This window comes from Melozone crissalis, unplaced genomic scaffold (genome assembly GCF_028551555.1).
Source record: "Melozone crissalis strain CALT ecotype California unplaced genomic scaffold, PUWL_Pcris_2 ptg000023l_1, whole genome shotgun sequence".
Taxonomy (NCBI): Eukaryota; Metazoa; Chordata; class Aves; order Passeriformes; family Passerellidae; genus Melozone; species Melozone crissalis.
In genome coordinates this window covers 30,244,996-30,259,681 of record NW_026535801.1, presented here as the reverse complement: position 1 = coordinate 30,259,681, position 14,686 = coordinate 30,244,996, and the positions used below count along the sequence as shown (strand labels likewise).

At 44.3% G+C, this 14,686-nt stretch overlaps 1 protein-coding gene across 2 annotated transcripts in view; it reads right to left on the bottom strand.

The window, feature by feature from the left end:
* SLC15A2 (solute carrier family 15 member 2) overlaps positions 1 to 5,015 on the bottom strand; it is a 39,338-nt gene extending 34,323 nt beyond the window's left edge. For both annotated transcript variants that reach the window (XM_054277556.1, XM_054277558.1), the window contains exons 1-3: positions 4,682 to 5,015; positions 1,336 to 1,423; positions 594 to 735 (exon numbers count right to left, since the gene is read on the bottom strand). In XM_054277556.1, coding sequence (XP_054133531.1) covers positions 594 to 735; positions 1,336 to 1,423; positions 4,682 to 4,813 — 362 coding nt within the window. In that variant the 5' untranslated portion in view covers positions 4,814 to 5,015. The remainder of the gene's footprint in view (positions 1 to 593; positions 736 to 1,335; positions 1,424 to 4,681) is intronic.
* Positions 5,016 to 14,686: the final 9,671 nt, after the last annotated feature.

Sequence of the window (14,686 nt, the reverse complement as noted above, 5' to 3'; positions counted from 1 at the left end):
AAGAAAGTCCTATATCCAGCTGCTCATCACCACTCTGGGGCAGATGTTGGCTCCACAGTTTATCATCAGAAGGGAAGACTGCCTAAGGACTCTGACTCAGGAAGAGTCTACCTGGTTAAGTGCTGATGGAAATGATTTGAGAGAACACAGATTAATCAGGCATAAAAGTGGGTGTGCTGATACACTATCTATGCTGTGAGAAGCGTGAGTAAGAACATTACAGTTAATGATATCTGAATCTGAGATCTACATGATGACATTGCTTCCTCACTATCTTTGAATCCTTCTCAGAAGCAGATCTTAGCAAACTGAAGGTTAATTGCCCTACACCTCAGCTTCCTGCAGTCAGGTAGGGAAGGACAGTGGAGGAAAAGGGTCATTGTATCATTTAATTTGTCCAAACTTTGTTGCCTACTGGCCTTTGGGTGTTAGACAAGCACAGAACAGCATGAGCAAACAGATCAGCTCTGTTAAAAGAGAGGGGCTGACCTTCACAAGTGTGTCTTTGCTGCACTCTGCGCTAGCTCAAAACTGGGAGCACACACAGCACTGTCCTTGCATGCTGACTAAATTAGAGAGAGGTCTTCACTTACTTGTATTTGCCCAGCCATGAGTCTGCCATGATGGCTCCAATGACAGGTGTGAAATAACACAATGCAGAGAAGGCATGGTACACAGCAGTGGAGAGATTCTCATCCCAGTGGAAGAAGCTTAAGAAATAGAGTGTCAGGACAGCTAAAAGGAAACAAAAAAAAAAATCATATCAGATAATTAATGTGTATATCTGCAGGTAAGCAGGATCATGGTGGCAAGAAAACTACTGATTTGTCTAGCAACTGAGCAGTGCTGTGGAAAGATTTGTGCTTCCAGACCTGTTCCTCATAATCTCTGACACAGGAGACGCTAAAATGAGATATATGAGTACCTGACATCCTTTGCTCATAAACAGTTATGTTTAGCTGAAAAACGTATTTTCTAGCTTATCTTACCCTAACCTGTAGTTCTGTTTATGTACTTTTTCTATGTACAGATTAGGTGCCTGTAAGATTCAATTCCCAAAGACACTGATTGCACATCAGCTATGAAAGACATCACACAGTAGAAAACCAGGTTGATATAGAGAATTGTACAATAATTTAGACTGGAAGGTACATTTGGATGCCTCTACTTCTTCTCATCTTAGATACAGCAACAATGTTAGGATACACTGTTCATATGTGCATTCCAAAATACCAATTAACTTTGAAAGACAGCTGATACTACACGCAGCCCAGCTCAGAAACACCAATGCAGCTTGTGTAGAGACATCAGGACAGGAAAGTCACAGCCACATACCTCTCATGCCATAGTAGGAGAAGCGCTCGCAGAACTCGTTCACCACAATGAAGGCAATGCTCAGGGGGTAGTTGGAGCCACAGAGTTTCTGTGGAAGACAAACAAGAACATATCAACTGTCAGAGCCTTCACCCCAGCAACAGATTCCCACAATGTCTGGGTGGTGGAGAGGAGTCCAGTCCAAAAACCAAGTGCCCACAGCTGCTTGACTGGCCTGTGAGCAGGACTCAAAGGAGAGAGTGGTCCTCACAGTACTCTTGATTTGATTAAGGCTCCCCAGTGAATCAGCCAGGCTGACATGAGCCCAGTAAGGACTGCCATGGGGATTCAGCAGCCCACCATGCTTGGAGCTCCAGGAACTCTACTGGAAGGGTGCTATCAACTCTCAACTGCAATGCTAAAATGTCACTGATACAAAAAAACCACCTTTGGATGCCTTTTCTTCTGCACTCCACATAAAGCTACCAACCTGCCCCAAAACTGCTCCCTCTTCTAGTATCAGACCTTGCCTCAGAAACTGGGAGACCCCAGGGATCTGCTGTCTTCTTCTGTGTGTAAAGCTGCTCCCTCTCTCAATCTCTGCTCCTCACTTGTGCTGAGCTGTGCCACCACTCACTGCAGCAGAGCATCAGCTCTCTGTCTGACACTCCCTCAGGCATGGCATGCATTTCATATTTCAAGATTGCTGGCACAGCTATGGACAATTCCATTTATTAATCAGGACTTTAAAAAAAGCCAGTGATGAGACTGTTAAACCTAAGTGTGGCCACTCTTTCTGTGAGCCTGACTTTACTGCAGCTAACATCAGCACTTCCCAGGTGAAATACAAAGCATTAAACAGATGAGTCTTGGCCTGACCCTGTGTGGGCCTCTGTCCCTCTTGCTACCCCACCGTGGTCTGAGCTAAGCAGCTTTCAGATTCCAGCTGCTTAGTGGCTCCACTGCCTCACAACAGGAAAGCAGGTTTGCACAGCACTGCCCAGCCTCTGCCAATTAGCAGCAGAGGGGCTGGCCATGGATTTGGTGAGGAATCTGGGGGAGTGTGATATTAACAGATGCAACTATACTTATAGATTTAAACAGCCATGGTATGGGCCAGTGAAGTGAGATGAACTATTCACATGCATTTCTGTGCCTCATGTCAGAAATAATGAATTCCTGTATTTCTTCCCAGAGTCCCAAATGCAAATAAAGTACCAAAATAGATGTGTTTATTCAGATTTATTTTACTACCAAGAGACCTAAGCTTATTTGGATTCCCAAAGCAATGGCATCAAGTTTAGAAGAGTACAGTTTAATAACACTGTCTTCCTCAACATTATGGAAGAGCAACAAAACAGACAGAAAATCAAAACTCCACAACTCCCACCTCCCCCCTACTTTCCATTACTTAATCCTCTAAAGACAAATATTTTTGTCCATTTTTATATATAATATATATATTTTTCTCACCAAAGGGCTGTCTTTTTATAAGAAACACTTAACCATGTTCCTTTACTAGAGTAAATACATAATTATCCATTTTATTTATGATTTACTCTGAAACCATTGTGCTCAGCAATATGGCTTGTAAGAAAGAGTGGGCTCCCTTGGAAACTGCACTGGCGCCTCCTGCTTTTAGACTAGCCTAAAAATGGTGGCATATATAAGCTGTAAATGCACAAACACACAGCCATATGCACACACAGAATATTTTTCTCCAACAAGCTTTTCATAATAGAAGAAAATCCCTAAGAGGCAGATTATGTTTCATGTTTGCGCTGGGAGGCATTTTATGAAATTGCAAGTAAAATTGTACAACAGGGATTTTTTTCTTCCTCTCCTTCCCAGACCTTACTGTACATACTCATGGCATTTAATAACATTTGGTGGAGGTACAGAGAGTGACTGTCCAAACCAGGTGGACAGGTGTCAGGAGCACTGCTGCCTGAACTCACCCCTCCACACCCAGTGCACAAGTTCCAGTGGATTTATTTGCACTGGTTTAAGGTGCAGTGACTCATTTCAGCCACTCCTGCTCTGGAATGGGCACCTCCTACAGACAAGAGGGAAAGGAGAGCAGGGGGCAGTGACTTCCCAGCTAAACCTTCCCAAGTGCCTGAGCCACCACCCTGAGTAACTGCTTACAAACACAGAGCAACGACTTACAAGCAGGGGTACTTCCATCTGGCTTGTGTGTCATGAGATGGCATCAGCACGTGCAGAAACCCTCATGTATTGTCTCCACTGTATCACTGACCTGCCTGTGGCCTGCCTGGACATCCAAAAGTGGGAAGCTTTCATCCATATGCAGAGCCAGATGCGGTTTGCTCGCTTTCGCGGAGGAGGACCGTGCTCAGCAAACAGCCCCAGCAAAAGCAAGGAGGTTAAGCCTGGATTCATGAACACACAGATAGTCTGCAGTGCTTAGCTTCCACAGCAAGCCTGGGATCTGTGGGATTATGGATCTCTTAAGGATACTGTGGAAGTTGATAGACCGTGTCTTTGGAAAAAAGAAAGTTCATTTAAAGTACCCACTACAGGAGAAGTTTGTTTTCAGCTCTCCTTCTTGCTGACTAATGGCAAAATAGGATAAAGATTAATATTTCCCAGGAGCTCTGGATATCCAATAGTTAATGTCTGCACAGTAATTAAAATTGAGTTAAATAGTTGGTTTGCTAATGACATGACTGTGAGTTTTAAGACCAAGTATTACATATTATCCTGCAAGTCAAAGCAGCTACAACATAAGCCAAATTCTTCCTGAATGCTATGCAGTGAACAGTTTTTAGGGGTCAAGCACTCAACAAGAATTAGCCTGAAAACCTGCACAAACATCAAAGCTGCAAGGCAGCAACACATGCACCTGACTCAGGCTTTAAATCAAAAATGTAAACTCATGGTTCTGGCACTGCAGTTGGGCTCTGGAACACTCACCAGTGGCCTGTCCTCAATCCCTGTCCTTCCTTCTGCTTTTCAGCACCTGGGTACCCTTCCCTGGGGGGTTTCATCAAACTAAACAGAGTTCAGCTCCCTCCCTCCTTTGCACAACAGCCCCATCCACTTCAGAGATCTAAGTTCTTTCCCACAAGGCAAGTAGTGTTCAGGGAAAAGGCAATAAAAACCCTGACCCTTTTCCCCAAACATTCAGACAGTTTATGCTTTCCCTTTAAGCTGCACTTTCTTAACTTAATCAGGTTAGTGGAGGGATTTTTGCCTTGAGTTGTTAAGGCTTATTTCAACCCTCTGCAAGAAAGGGTGTTTGTCTGTAGCCAGAGCACAACAGAGGAGAGAACAGAGAGATCTTGCAATGTTTAAAACAAGCTGAGCAGAAAGCAAAGCAAAGGAAACCAGCAGTAACACTTACCGGAGATTTTTTCTGAAGAGGGAAGTCTCCTTTGGGGGGATCATCTCCTGCAGAAATAAAAGTGAACAAAGTTTCCTTGGATTCGTTTCTCTGAAAAGCGTTCATCTCCCCTCTCGCCTTGTCTCCCACCATGCTATGTGGCTGTGGTGAGTTGACTGGGAAGATTTCCAACCTCAGGCACGAAGTTTGATTCAGTTTGAGTTAACCCTAATTGAGCACATTTGTGCAGCCAGGGCAGAAAGGGGAGGGAGATGCTACCAGGAAAGACAGCTCCAGAGTTCAAGAGGAGTCAGGGAACACAGCCTAAATCAGTCACAGGTTGGGGCTGTCAGCACTTTGTGGCACAGACCTCCCTGTTGTTTGGCATGCCCCCAGCTATTTTATGTGCACCAGCCCAGCACGCTGCTTGATGCTGCACAGATGTGAGCTGAATAAAAATCCCAGGTCCCAGATACACCTACTGCCTGTGGATTTAGGAGAAGAGCGTGCATCTCCCTCCCAGTGTGGTAATGACAGGTTTACTCTGCAGGGATCTCATTTCACTGGAAAGCCACACATTCCAAGACATAACTACTAAAATGTTCATCACACCAAACCCTTGGACACTGGATGTCACAGATGCCTGCACTGTGTTAAATCATTTCTTTGCTACTGCAGGAGTGAAGTGACCCAGGGTTCATTCCCACAGCAATTCCCTAGAATGACCTTGCCTTTTCCCATGGGACAGTTTAATCAAGCGGGCACAGCCAGCACCCAGAAGCAGCCCCAACCCCTCTCTCTGCTTTCTATTATCCAGAGAACCACTTTGGGGCTCCATATGTGACAAATGCAGCCCATGTCTGCTGGGAGTCCCTGGGTTCCCCCTGCAGCCATGTGGGCACAGCTCCCTGCAGGTACACACTTGTCCCTCCTTCCATGCCCTTCCCATGGCAATAGTGGAGCTCTTCATCTGCATTCTTGCAGTGCCAGTTGCAACTGCAGAGCAAAACTCACAACCTTCCATAAACTATCCTCAGTGCTTGTGGCTCTGCTGTATCCTCAGCACAGTGCAGAGGTTTCTTCTTCCTCTTACACTTGGCTTCTTTAAAAGACAAATGTTAAAAGAATTTTCCCAAATATTTCTCCCTTCTCTTATCAATAATGCACAGACCACACCCAGAATCCACAGCTGGTACAAGGAGTCTCCATAAACTCATCCTTAGTGCAAGTACTGACTTGCTGATAGTGTTTGGTTATCACAAGAACCAGGTTTGCAGCTGATGAACCAGGCAAGAGGACTTTAGTCACACCACAGATCCTTAATCTGGTTTCAGTTTTTGTTAACAAGACATGGAGAACACTTACACAAGAGAATCAGATGTGATGGACTGCACAGAAGAAGTATAATTACTATCCATCATGTCCTCTGGCATTGCTGCTTCTGAAAATCCCCCGAGATCCCATCTCACTCCTGCTAACTGGGCAGCTAAACATGGGGCCACCTGGGCAGCTGACTTGGAGGCCAAACTTCAGATGGTGCCAGAAAGCTCTACCCCTTCTTTGTTCCTTTTTTCTTCTACAGCAGCGGCAAAACAAGAGTTTGGTACCTCCCCTGTACTGCCACAAACCAGCTCTTTGTCTTCAGCCCTCCCAGTGACCTGCACACATGCACAGCCTTGCTTTTCACCTGGGTGCAGCCTCCAGGGTTTATCAAGCCCTTTTCATGGGCATGAGTGCTCAAAAGCAGACCCAGATGGGGGCAGAACAGGTCTTGTTCTCATGGGTCCTGTCCCTACACACCAGGTTGGCACCTGCTCCAGTCCTGCAAGTCTGACCCTGTGCTAGAGGCAGCAGAAATATTTCCAAGCCCTCTGCTGGCATCTCATGGCCCAGGTATTTCTCTACAGCTCCCAGTAGAAGCCTGCTGTATTCTGCCATACACAGGCAAGCAGAGCAAACACAGCAGCAGAGTTACTAAAGGAATAATAAAAAAGGAAGGCAGGAAAGGGTTCACCATCCCTTGCACAGTGCTCCCATGCTGCTGCAGTGTGATGCCTTAACATTTTCAGCCTCCTGCAGCTATATTTCCTCTGTGTATATACAGCCCTGTGCGTCACATAAGCTAAATGACTATTTTTTTTAATGCTAGCATGAAAAACCCTATCAGTCAGTAGGATTAACATACTATTGTCTAATACACTGCAGAGCTGTTTAGGCCACTAGCTGCCAGAAGGTCTTCTCAGACAGAAAGGAAGAAAAAGAATTTAAATGTCTGGCAATAAATGGTACCTTGTAGCAAACAGTAAAAACAAGTTTAGGAGAATAAAATTGCAGGCACCTCAGATACAAATACAGAATGATACTTGATAGAAGGAGACCTGTACGACCGGACTGAAAATCAGGAAGGAATTGTACCACAAATGGAAATAAGGTGGCATTTCTGAAGACAGGTATAGACAAACAGATCAAACAGAGTGGTAGAAGTGTGCCTGCAAAGCTAAGGCACAAAATGAACCACAGCTAGCAAGGAGACATAAAAGGCAATAAGAAAAGGTGTTAGAAATGCTGTCAATATTGGAGAAAGAGGAAGGAAAATGAAAAGCTGTTATTTAAACCAGAAAACAATCATCCAGAGAAGCCAGGAAACTTGTGTCCTTTTTGTTATTTTTACTAAAAAAATAAATTGCAACAAGGTATGCAACACCTTTGAAATGAACCAGTAGGAGTATGTGTGAAATGAGACAAGAACTGCTTAAATAATATTTGGATATCTCAAATGTGCTCAGATCATCAAAGCCTGATGAAATTCACCTTCAAGTGCTGAATACCACATTGAGCCACTTCCCTTGTGAAAGGCAAAAGCAAAACAAGCACCACCACTGCCTTTAAAAAGCAGATTGTTCCTCCAGGAGTGTTCCTCCATAACAAGAGAGATACTTGATCAGATAATCCCTTCTAAGCACCAAAAGGAGAATAAGGATTACAAAACAGCCATTTCAGATTGGAAAAAAATGCTCCCAAACCAGACTGTTTTATTCTTTGTTAAGTGGAGTAACAGCTAGAGCAGCTCTGTATGTGATATATCCTAACTCTGGTGCCTCTGATCTCTCACAAGGAAATAGGATTCATATGAAATGCTCATAATAGTGGACAACTGGGAAATCCCCCTAAGAGTATCAATGATTTTCCATCACATTAGGAAAGCATGAAACATGCAGGTCCTCAGCTTTTCCATGAGCAAAGAAAACTTCAGCACAGCCAGCATGGTGCTCTTGTTTGTACTCAAAAGCAGGGTGAAGAAGCCGTGGAGACAACTGGGTATGAGCTCAAAATGGTGTTGCAAAATGGGAGAAACCATTTTACAACTCTGGAATGAAAGCAATGAAATTTGGGAAAGAAGAATACCAAATGCCACTCCTTTCCATTGACAGGAAAAACAGCCAGAGAGAGAACCATAATCCATTTTTGTTGATAAGATGAGAGAAATAACTGATTTTTTTCAGTAAAGAATATTTGGGGCTCCTTTTTCCAATTTCCCTCTGAGTGAGGACAGATGAGCATTGGAACAGAGATGGTGTGGTGATGTCTGTTATATAAGAATGCATTAGGGACTACATAAATATCAGGTCCTGTTCCAGAGCAGGCATATAGATGAGGTGCCCTCCTGAGTTTCTGTGAAAATCTTGTGCCAAACAACTTCACCTGGTAAGTGTGAAAGCAAGCACTACTTTCTGTACAATTTCCTCATTTCTGAATTATCCCTTATGCAGCTGGGGAGTCTGTAGGATGATTCATGTTTACATGTTATATTCAGCTACCAGATGCCTTGCATAGCCAGAAGTTCCCATTAATACATTTTAGTATGACTTTCAGTTCATAATTTAATTTTTTTTCTGGTTCCCAAATCCTCAGAATCTGCATTTTCACATTGCTTTTATAATCCTCACATTCTCACTGCTCCCTGCTGCAGTACTGTGCACCTTAATCTGTTTATACTCAACTAATCTCTTCATTTTTACCTGCATTCATCTCATGGTACAATCCCTTCCTAATTTTCAGCTCAGCCACACTTGTCTTTTCATAATGAGTCTTATTTTTAATTCACATACACTGCCCATACTTTTACAGCCCTTTTGCCATATTTGTATTTCTCTCCTCTTTCTCTGTTTCTGAGATAAGGTTTTAAGAAACTAGATGAATATGTGGCAGCAACACTTTGGGCTTAATGACCAGACCCTGGAAGGACATGATAACCTCTGGAGTTCTTTTCTGGCTTTTTTTCTCCAGTTCTTTGATCACAAGAAAGAGCAGGGCTTAACTGATTTACACAGATCAAGAGTGGCTTCCATTGCCTGCAGACTTCTCCCAAACTTCAAAGTAATTTAAGAAAATGATGTATCCAATCATTTGAACAACCTGGAAAATATGCCAGAAGCCTTCAAACCCACATCTCTCCTCTATTCACCAACCACTACAGACTTAAAATTGTGAAGGCATTTAGATCAATACCACTAACAATATCCAGTACCTAATCTGCATTTAAGAACCTGTCATCTGGTCACAAGTCAACCTGTAACAATCAGAGAAACTTCTCATCCCTCCTCATTCCTTTTTGCCCTCAGTTTCTCCTACCATCAGCAAGAAGAAATCTTTAAACACTTCCTCACCAGCTTGGGCTTCCTTTGCAGGCTGTGGTGTGCAGTCCCCCTCTGCCATTCCGTGCCTTGGACGTGCCCAGCTCTGCTGTGCCTGAAGATGAACCTCGTTAAGCAATCCCGGCTCTCTTTCACCCTGCTGTTAATGTTTCACTTCTCAACAGCAGTCCTTTGGCCACCACTAAAATAGTTAAACTTCCATTTATTTCTGATCTGAAGTCCTCTCTGCTCAGCTCTCAAATGTCATAGGGAATCTGCCTTTCTTGAATACAGCCTCTGAGGCTGCATGGCACCTTTCACGGATGTTCACGATCAATCACTTCACACTGCAGCTACACTATCTTTCAATAAAATTACTACTTCTGGTTGAGGATAGGGACTGGCTCTGTGACTAGATAGGATCTACAGCTGCCCATAAATCCAAATTTTTGACACGGTACACTAGCTATAGAGTTGGTCTTAACTATACATGTCTTTCACTATCATAGAATCACAGAACAGTTAGGGCTGGAGGGGACTTTCAAAGTCCATCCTTTCCAACTCCTCTGCAATAAGCAGGGATATCTTCAACTAGTTCAGGTTTCTCAGAGTCCTGTCAAACCTGATTGTGAATGTTTCCAGGGATGGGGCACCTAGTGAGAAGATTATGGTTTTGAGAAGACATGGGATTTCACCAACCTTTGACAGTCTGGCTTCAGTTCCCAGTTCTTCACATATCACACAGGAAAGCAGATATAACATTGACAGATATAACATTGTCCCTCCAGACCCTTTTTCACCTTCAAGCCATGAGCTGCCTGAAGGAGAATCAATAATTTTTCAACTGCACTTCCACTGTTTACTCCTTTCTGCTTTCCCCCATAACCTCCTGTGAACTGCTGTGACTTTCTTTCAGAGAGGCTTTAGGGAAACTCTTCTGCAGGGGAAAACCCCAGATATTTTCTGCAAACACAGAAGTAGTTTAGAGTGAGTTCAGCAATAGAGATAATGGGGTCACCACTACCCAACAGCATGGCCATGAAGCCATCTGCACCCTTCACCTTTTTATTGCAGTCAAGTTCCACCTGCTTCAAGGTCCTGTATCTATCATCATCACCTCAAGATGAAGTCAAGGCTTCAAACAGGCTGTCAGTTCCTGATGAGCTCTGCTATTAGCTGGGCATAGGATGACCAGTGGGATTGGGCAGGAGAACTAGAAAGATGCATTAGGGAAACACTAAGAGACACCTGAATTTAAGAGAGAAAAGAAGCACACAACAATAGCTACAATGTGCGATAGTGAGAAGCCTAAGCTGATCACAATCAAACTCCAAAATGAAATGAGGAATAAATTCCTACATATGATTATTCATTTGATAGAGCAACAAGGGATGCAAACCCTGAAGTAAAAGATGAAGAACAGCATGAACAACTCATAAAAAGATGATGGCAAATCGTGAGGGGCTTGTGAAAGGAGGACTGAAGCAAAAGTTTAATAATGGCTAAAAAAGAGCAGGCTGTGCACAGAAGAGATATTAAAGAAAAGAGAGATGGTAAGAAGAATTTAAATCTATAATGTAGGAAGTATGGCCAGGATCCAGGGAGTATTATTCATATTATAAGAAGATACAGCATAGATAAGTACAAAGCACAGCATGGCAAAGCCAGCAGTGTGAGACTCTGGGCAAGCACTGTGAAAAACAAGCAGAAAAGACATATGAGCACTACAGGCCAGACAATGCAACAGAGAAGAAAAGCTGGAGGGAGAATAGTTTTTGGGAAAAATAAAAGGCTTCACTTGGTAATTCTTGTGACTTATATTAGAAGATTTGGGCAGGGAGAGACGAGGAACACATGAGGAAGGGCTTTTATTTCTGAACAATTATTTAAGAGGCTATCGTAGCAAGGAAAAATTAGGATTTTTCTCTTCATTGAAGGGAATGTTCAAGCAAAACACATGAGAGCATGAGAGAGCTTAGGCAGGAAATGAAGAAAACAGCACAAACAAAATACAACCATGAATTTAAATTACTTTCTAGGCTCTCAAGTTGAGAGTATCACAAAACCACTGAAAAAAAAGGAAGTTGGTTCCAGAATAAGACTTGTGGTCTTTCAGAACAGACCACTGATTAACAGCAAGTGAATACCAAGGAAAGCCATATACTGCATAGAAAATCAGGGATAATATCACTGTTCAGGCTGTCAGTAAGGAAATGGGCTATGGGACCTCTTAAATTATTTTCCAAGTATTTTCCCCTCTACTTCTAAGATGTACTTGATGCTATGGTATAAGGTACCATGCACTGACTGGTAGCACTGGTTTCAATAAGTTCAAGACATAAAGAAAATGTACATACAGGTGTTCCAGACAATGGGAACATGTCCTGTCCCTGGGATGTTTCTATGTTCTGCCCTTCATGATAGTCCTTTGTTGCTCCTTTATAGAAATCTCAGGCATTTTAGCAATGCTGCCCACTGCTTAGAGACAGTTCCTAGTTGAAACAGTAGCTCCTTTTAATGTTCATATAGGTATGTAAAGTCAGCAACAGAGAGAGTGCTCTGGAAAAACACAAATGCAGAAAAGGAGAGCCAAGATAGGTGTGCAAGTGCATGTGAGCTCCATTGCTAACTCAGTGCTGTTTGTCTCTTGTGGGTGCAAGTGATGAATTCTGACTGTCACAAGGTGTGCTGGTCCCTTGGGCACCCAGTGCCACACCTACTGGTACTGAGATACCTGTCTGTCTCACGCTCAGCTCAGGCTCTCTGTTCAAAACTTCTGAATGTCAGAGAGAGCCTGGAAACAGAAAAATCCAAACATTTACCCAGTCCACTTGCCTGGAGCTGAGGCTGGCTCATCCCCTTCCTGGTGTGAGAAGGTGGGAGTGCTTCCCTGCAGCTGGAAGAAAGATGTATGTGGTGAGGCAGAACTTTGGAAAGCACCTGAGGACCATTTGGTGTCCCAAGAACATTTTCTCCCTGGTGGTTTCAGAAGCAGAATCTCACATGGTGCCTTTCAGCAGCAGATATCTCAGAGCATCTCACTGAGCAAATAGCAGTACCTCCATTTCAAAAAGGAGTAAAAGAAGGAAGAAACATCCTGCTGAAGGAAGACTCCTCTAAAACTTCTTGCATGGCAGCCCAGCAGTCTCTCCATTAAGCTTCCCCGCCTGCAGCATTATCAGAGCAAGGGAGAAACAGCAACTGATTTATTGTGCCACAGGCTCTGAGGGACAGCTCAGCCACTGAAGGCATCACAGGCTGCAGCAGCCTGAGTCTGGAGGAACGCTGAAAGAGTTGCATCCAGTGTCTCAGCCACCCCGTGGGTGCATTGCCAGTGCTCACTTCCAGCCTCTGGGACAGATACTGCCTTGGGAATTTCCCTTTCTGCACTGATCTCTCAGCTGACCAGTAGCTCTCTTCTGGTGGTGTGTCCCACTCCCTCTCCCACCCTGCTCCTGAGTAAAATGCTGCTTTTACGGGCTTCAGTGAGGCAGTTGCTACTGAAAAACCAGAAATCCTGTAACCACTCTGTTCCTCACAGCCTGCTCACAGGGATGCCTGGAACGGCGTGGGGGGTGTCTGTTGGGCAGTGAAGGAGGGGCTGCAGGATGTGACAGCAGAACCCTGGAGTTTGGTTCTGATACATTGCTTGTCAGTCCCTTGAGCACTTATTTCAAGTTTCCTAACCTTAACTGCACTTCCTATAAAAGAAACATCAAGCAGCATAATCTCCTGTACATCTGGGGCGAGTGGTTTCATTCATTAATCCGGCTACTGGACTAAGAAAATCTCAGAGAAGGCAGGAATTCCAGTTTTTCCATTTTTTTTCCATACACCCACAGTAAACAGCCTGTTTGTTGTTCTCTGCAAGTCTTCCTGTGTCAGGAGACATAATGCACTGCACAATTTCAAATCTTTGCCATCACAGAGAGGGTATTCTCACCATAACCCAGCACACAGCTGATTTTTTAGCTGTGGTTTAAGTCAGATTGCAATTGTGTAATCAGTATTTCATCAAGGCAAGCTGCCAGGGACAGAGAAGATGTAAATCCCAAAAATATATCTGTTCTGATGAAAAAACCTTCCTGATCTAATCCACAGAGATCTCAGCTCTCTGACAGCGGCCCCTCCCAGATGCAAGCACTGACAGGTATGATGCGACCTTCTGCATTCTAGGGTCTGTCATTTCCACGGAGATGTTAATCAGATCCTCCCCAGCCAGCCTCCTCTACCACCACACCAAGGGCCAGGCAGATTAGAGGCTCGTCCAAGATTCATTAACTCTGGTTCCCTGCATTTTCATAACGAGCTTGCAGTGCCATCCATTCTTTTCAGCCTCCCCCCACAGTGACCAGGGGGATCAATTTGCTAACACAGTGAGTGGGAGCAGCTCTCACCAGCTCCAGGGGAAAGCAGAGTCATGTGGGTTTTCCCTGCATCAGGTCCCAGAGGAACTGGCACAGAATTGGAGATATTTTTGCTTTTTTTAATGTTGATCTAAGCATAGGGTCTCCAGGGACCCTAACACTTTGTAGCACAATTCTTTTTGTTCTGGCCATCCTGCGCCCAGGGCAGTCTGTTCTCCACTGGCACTCATGAGAAATCCCTCAGAGTCTGGCAGGGATAAGGGTTATATTCCTATAGAAGGAAGAATTAATCTGTGACTCTTCATCCTTATGCTAACTCCCCCAAAAAAAGTCCTTTTTCCCTAGGAGATGAATGGCATCTGATCCACCTGACATCAGTGGGACCAGGAGTGCTCAGCCTTCCCTTGATGCCACCCCAGAGCTCATGCTGTCTTCCTCCTGCTCAACCATCTTTCTCCCAAATCTCCAGTCTCATTACCTTAACTGGAGCACATCTTCTGGCTGTGACTGAATACTGAATTAGGCATTTGCTTTATTCCTCCTCCTCCTCTACTCCCAGCCTGTCTCCTTCCTCCTGGGATCTTGCATGGGGTTGTGCCCACCACACAACAGCTGAGCTCTGCATCACACACCTGCAAACACTCTGTGTGCTTCTCTTGTGCAAAGAGCAACCCTGAACAAGGAAATGGTTTTTCCATGGACATACAAAACCCACTCTGGTGCTCTCCAGCTTGTGGCCACCTATAGAGCAGTGCTGAATGCACTGGGCAGCAGCATGGCACATACCCAAGCAGCAGGCAATGGTGTATATGAATACATGCACTGCAGTCTCACCTGTGGTGTGTGACAAGTGGGGATTCTGTTTCCACCCCAGCTGGTGCACAGGGGTGCTGGGGATACACTGGGACAGGCTTTGCACCCCCTTTCCACCCCCTGTGCCCACAGCTGCCTTTGCTGTCTGGCATTCAGTCTTTACATGTCTCCAAGTACTCCTTAGTAAATAGAGGAGACCACATTGTCAGAGA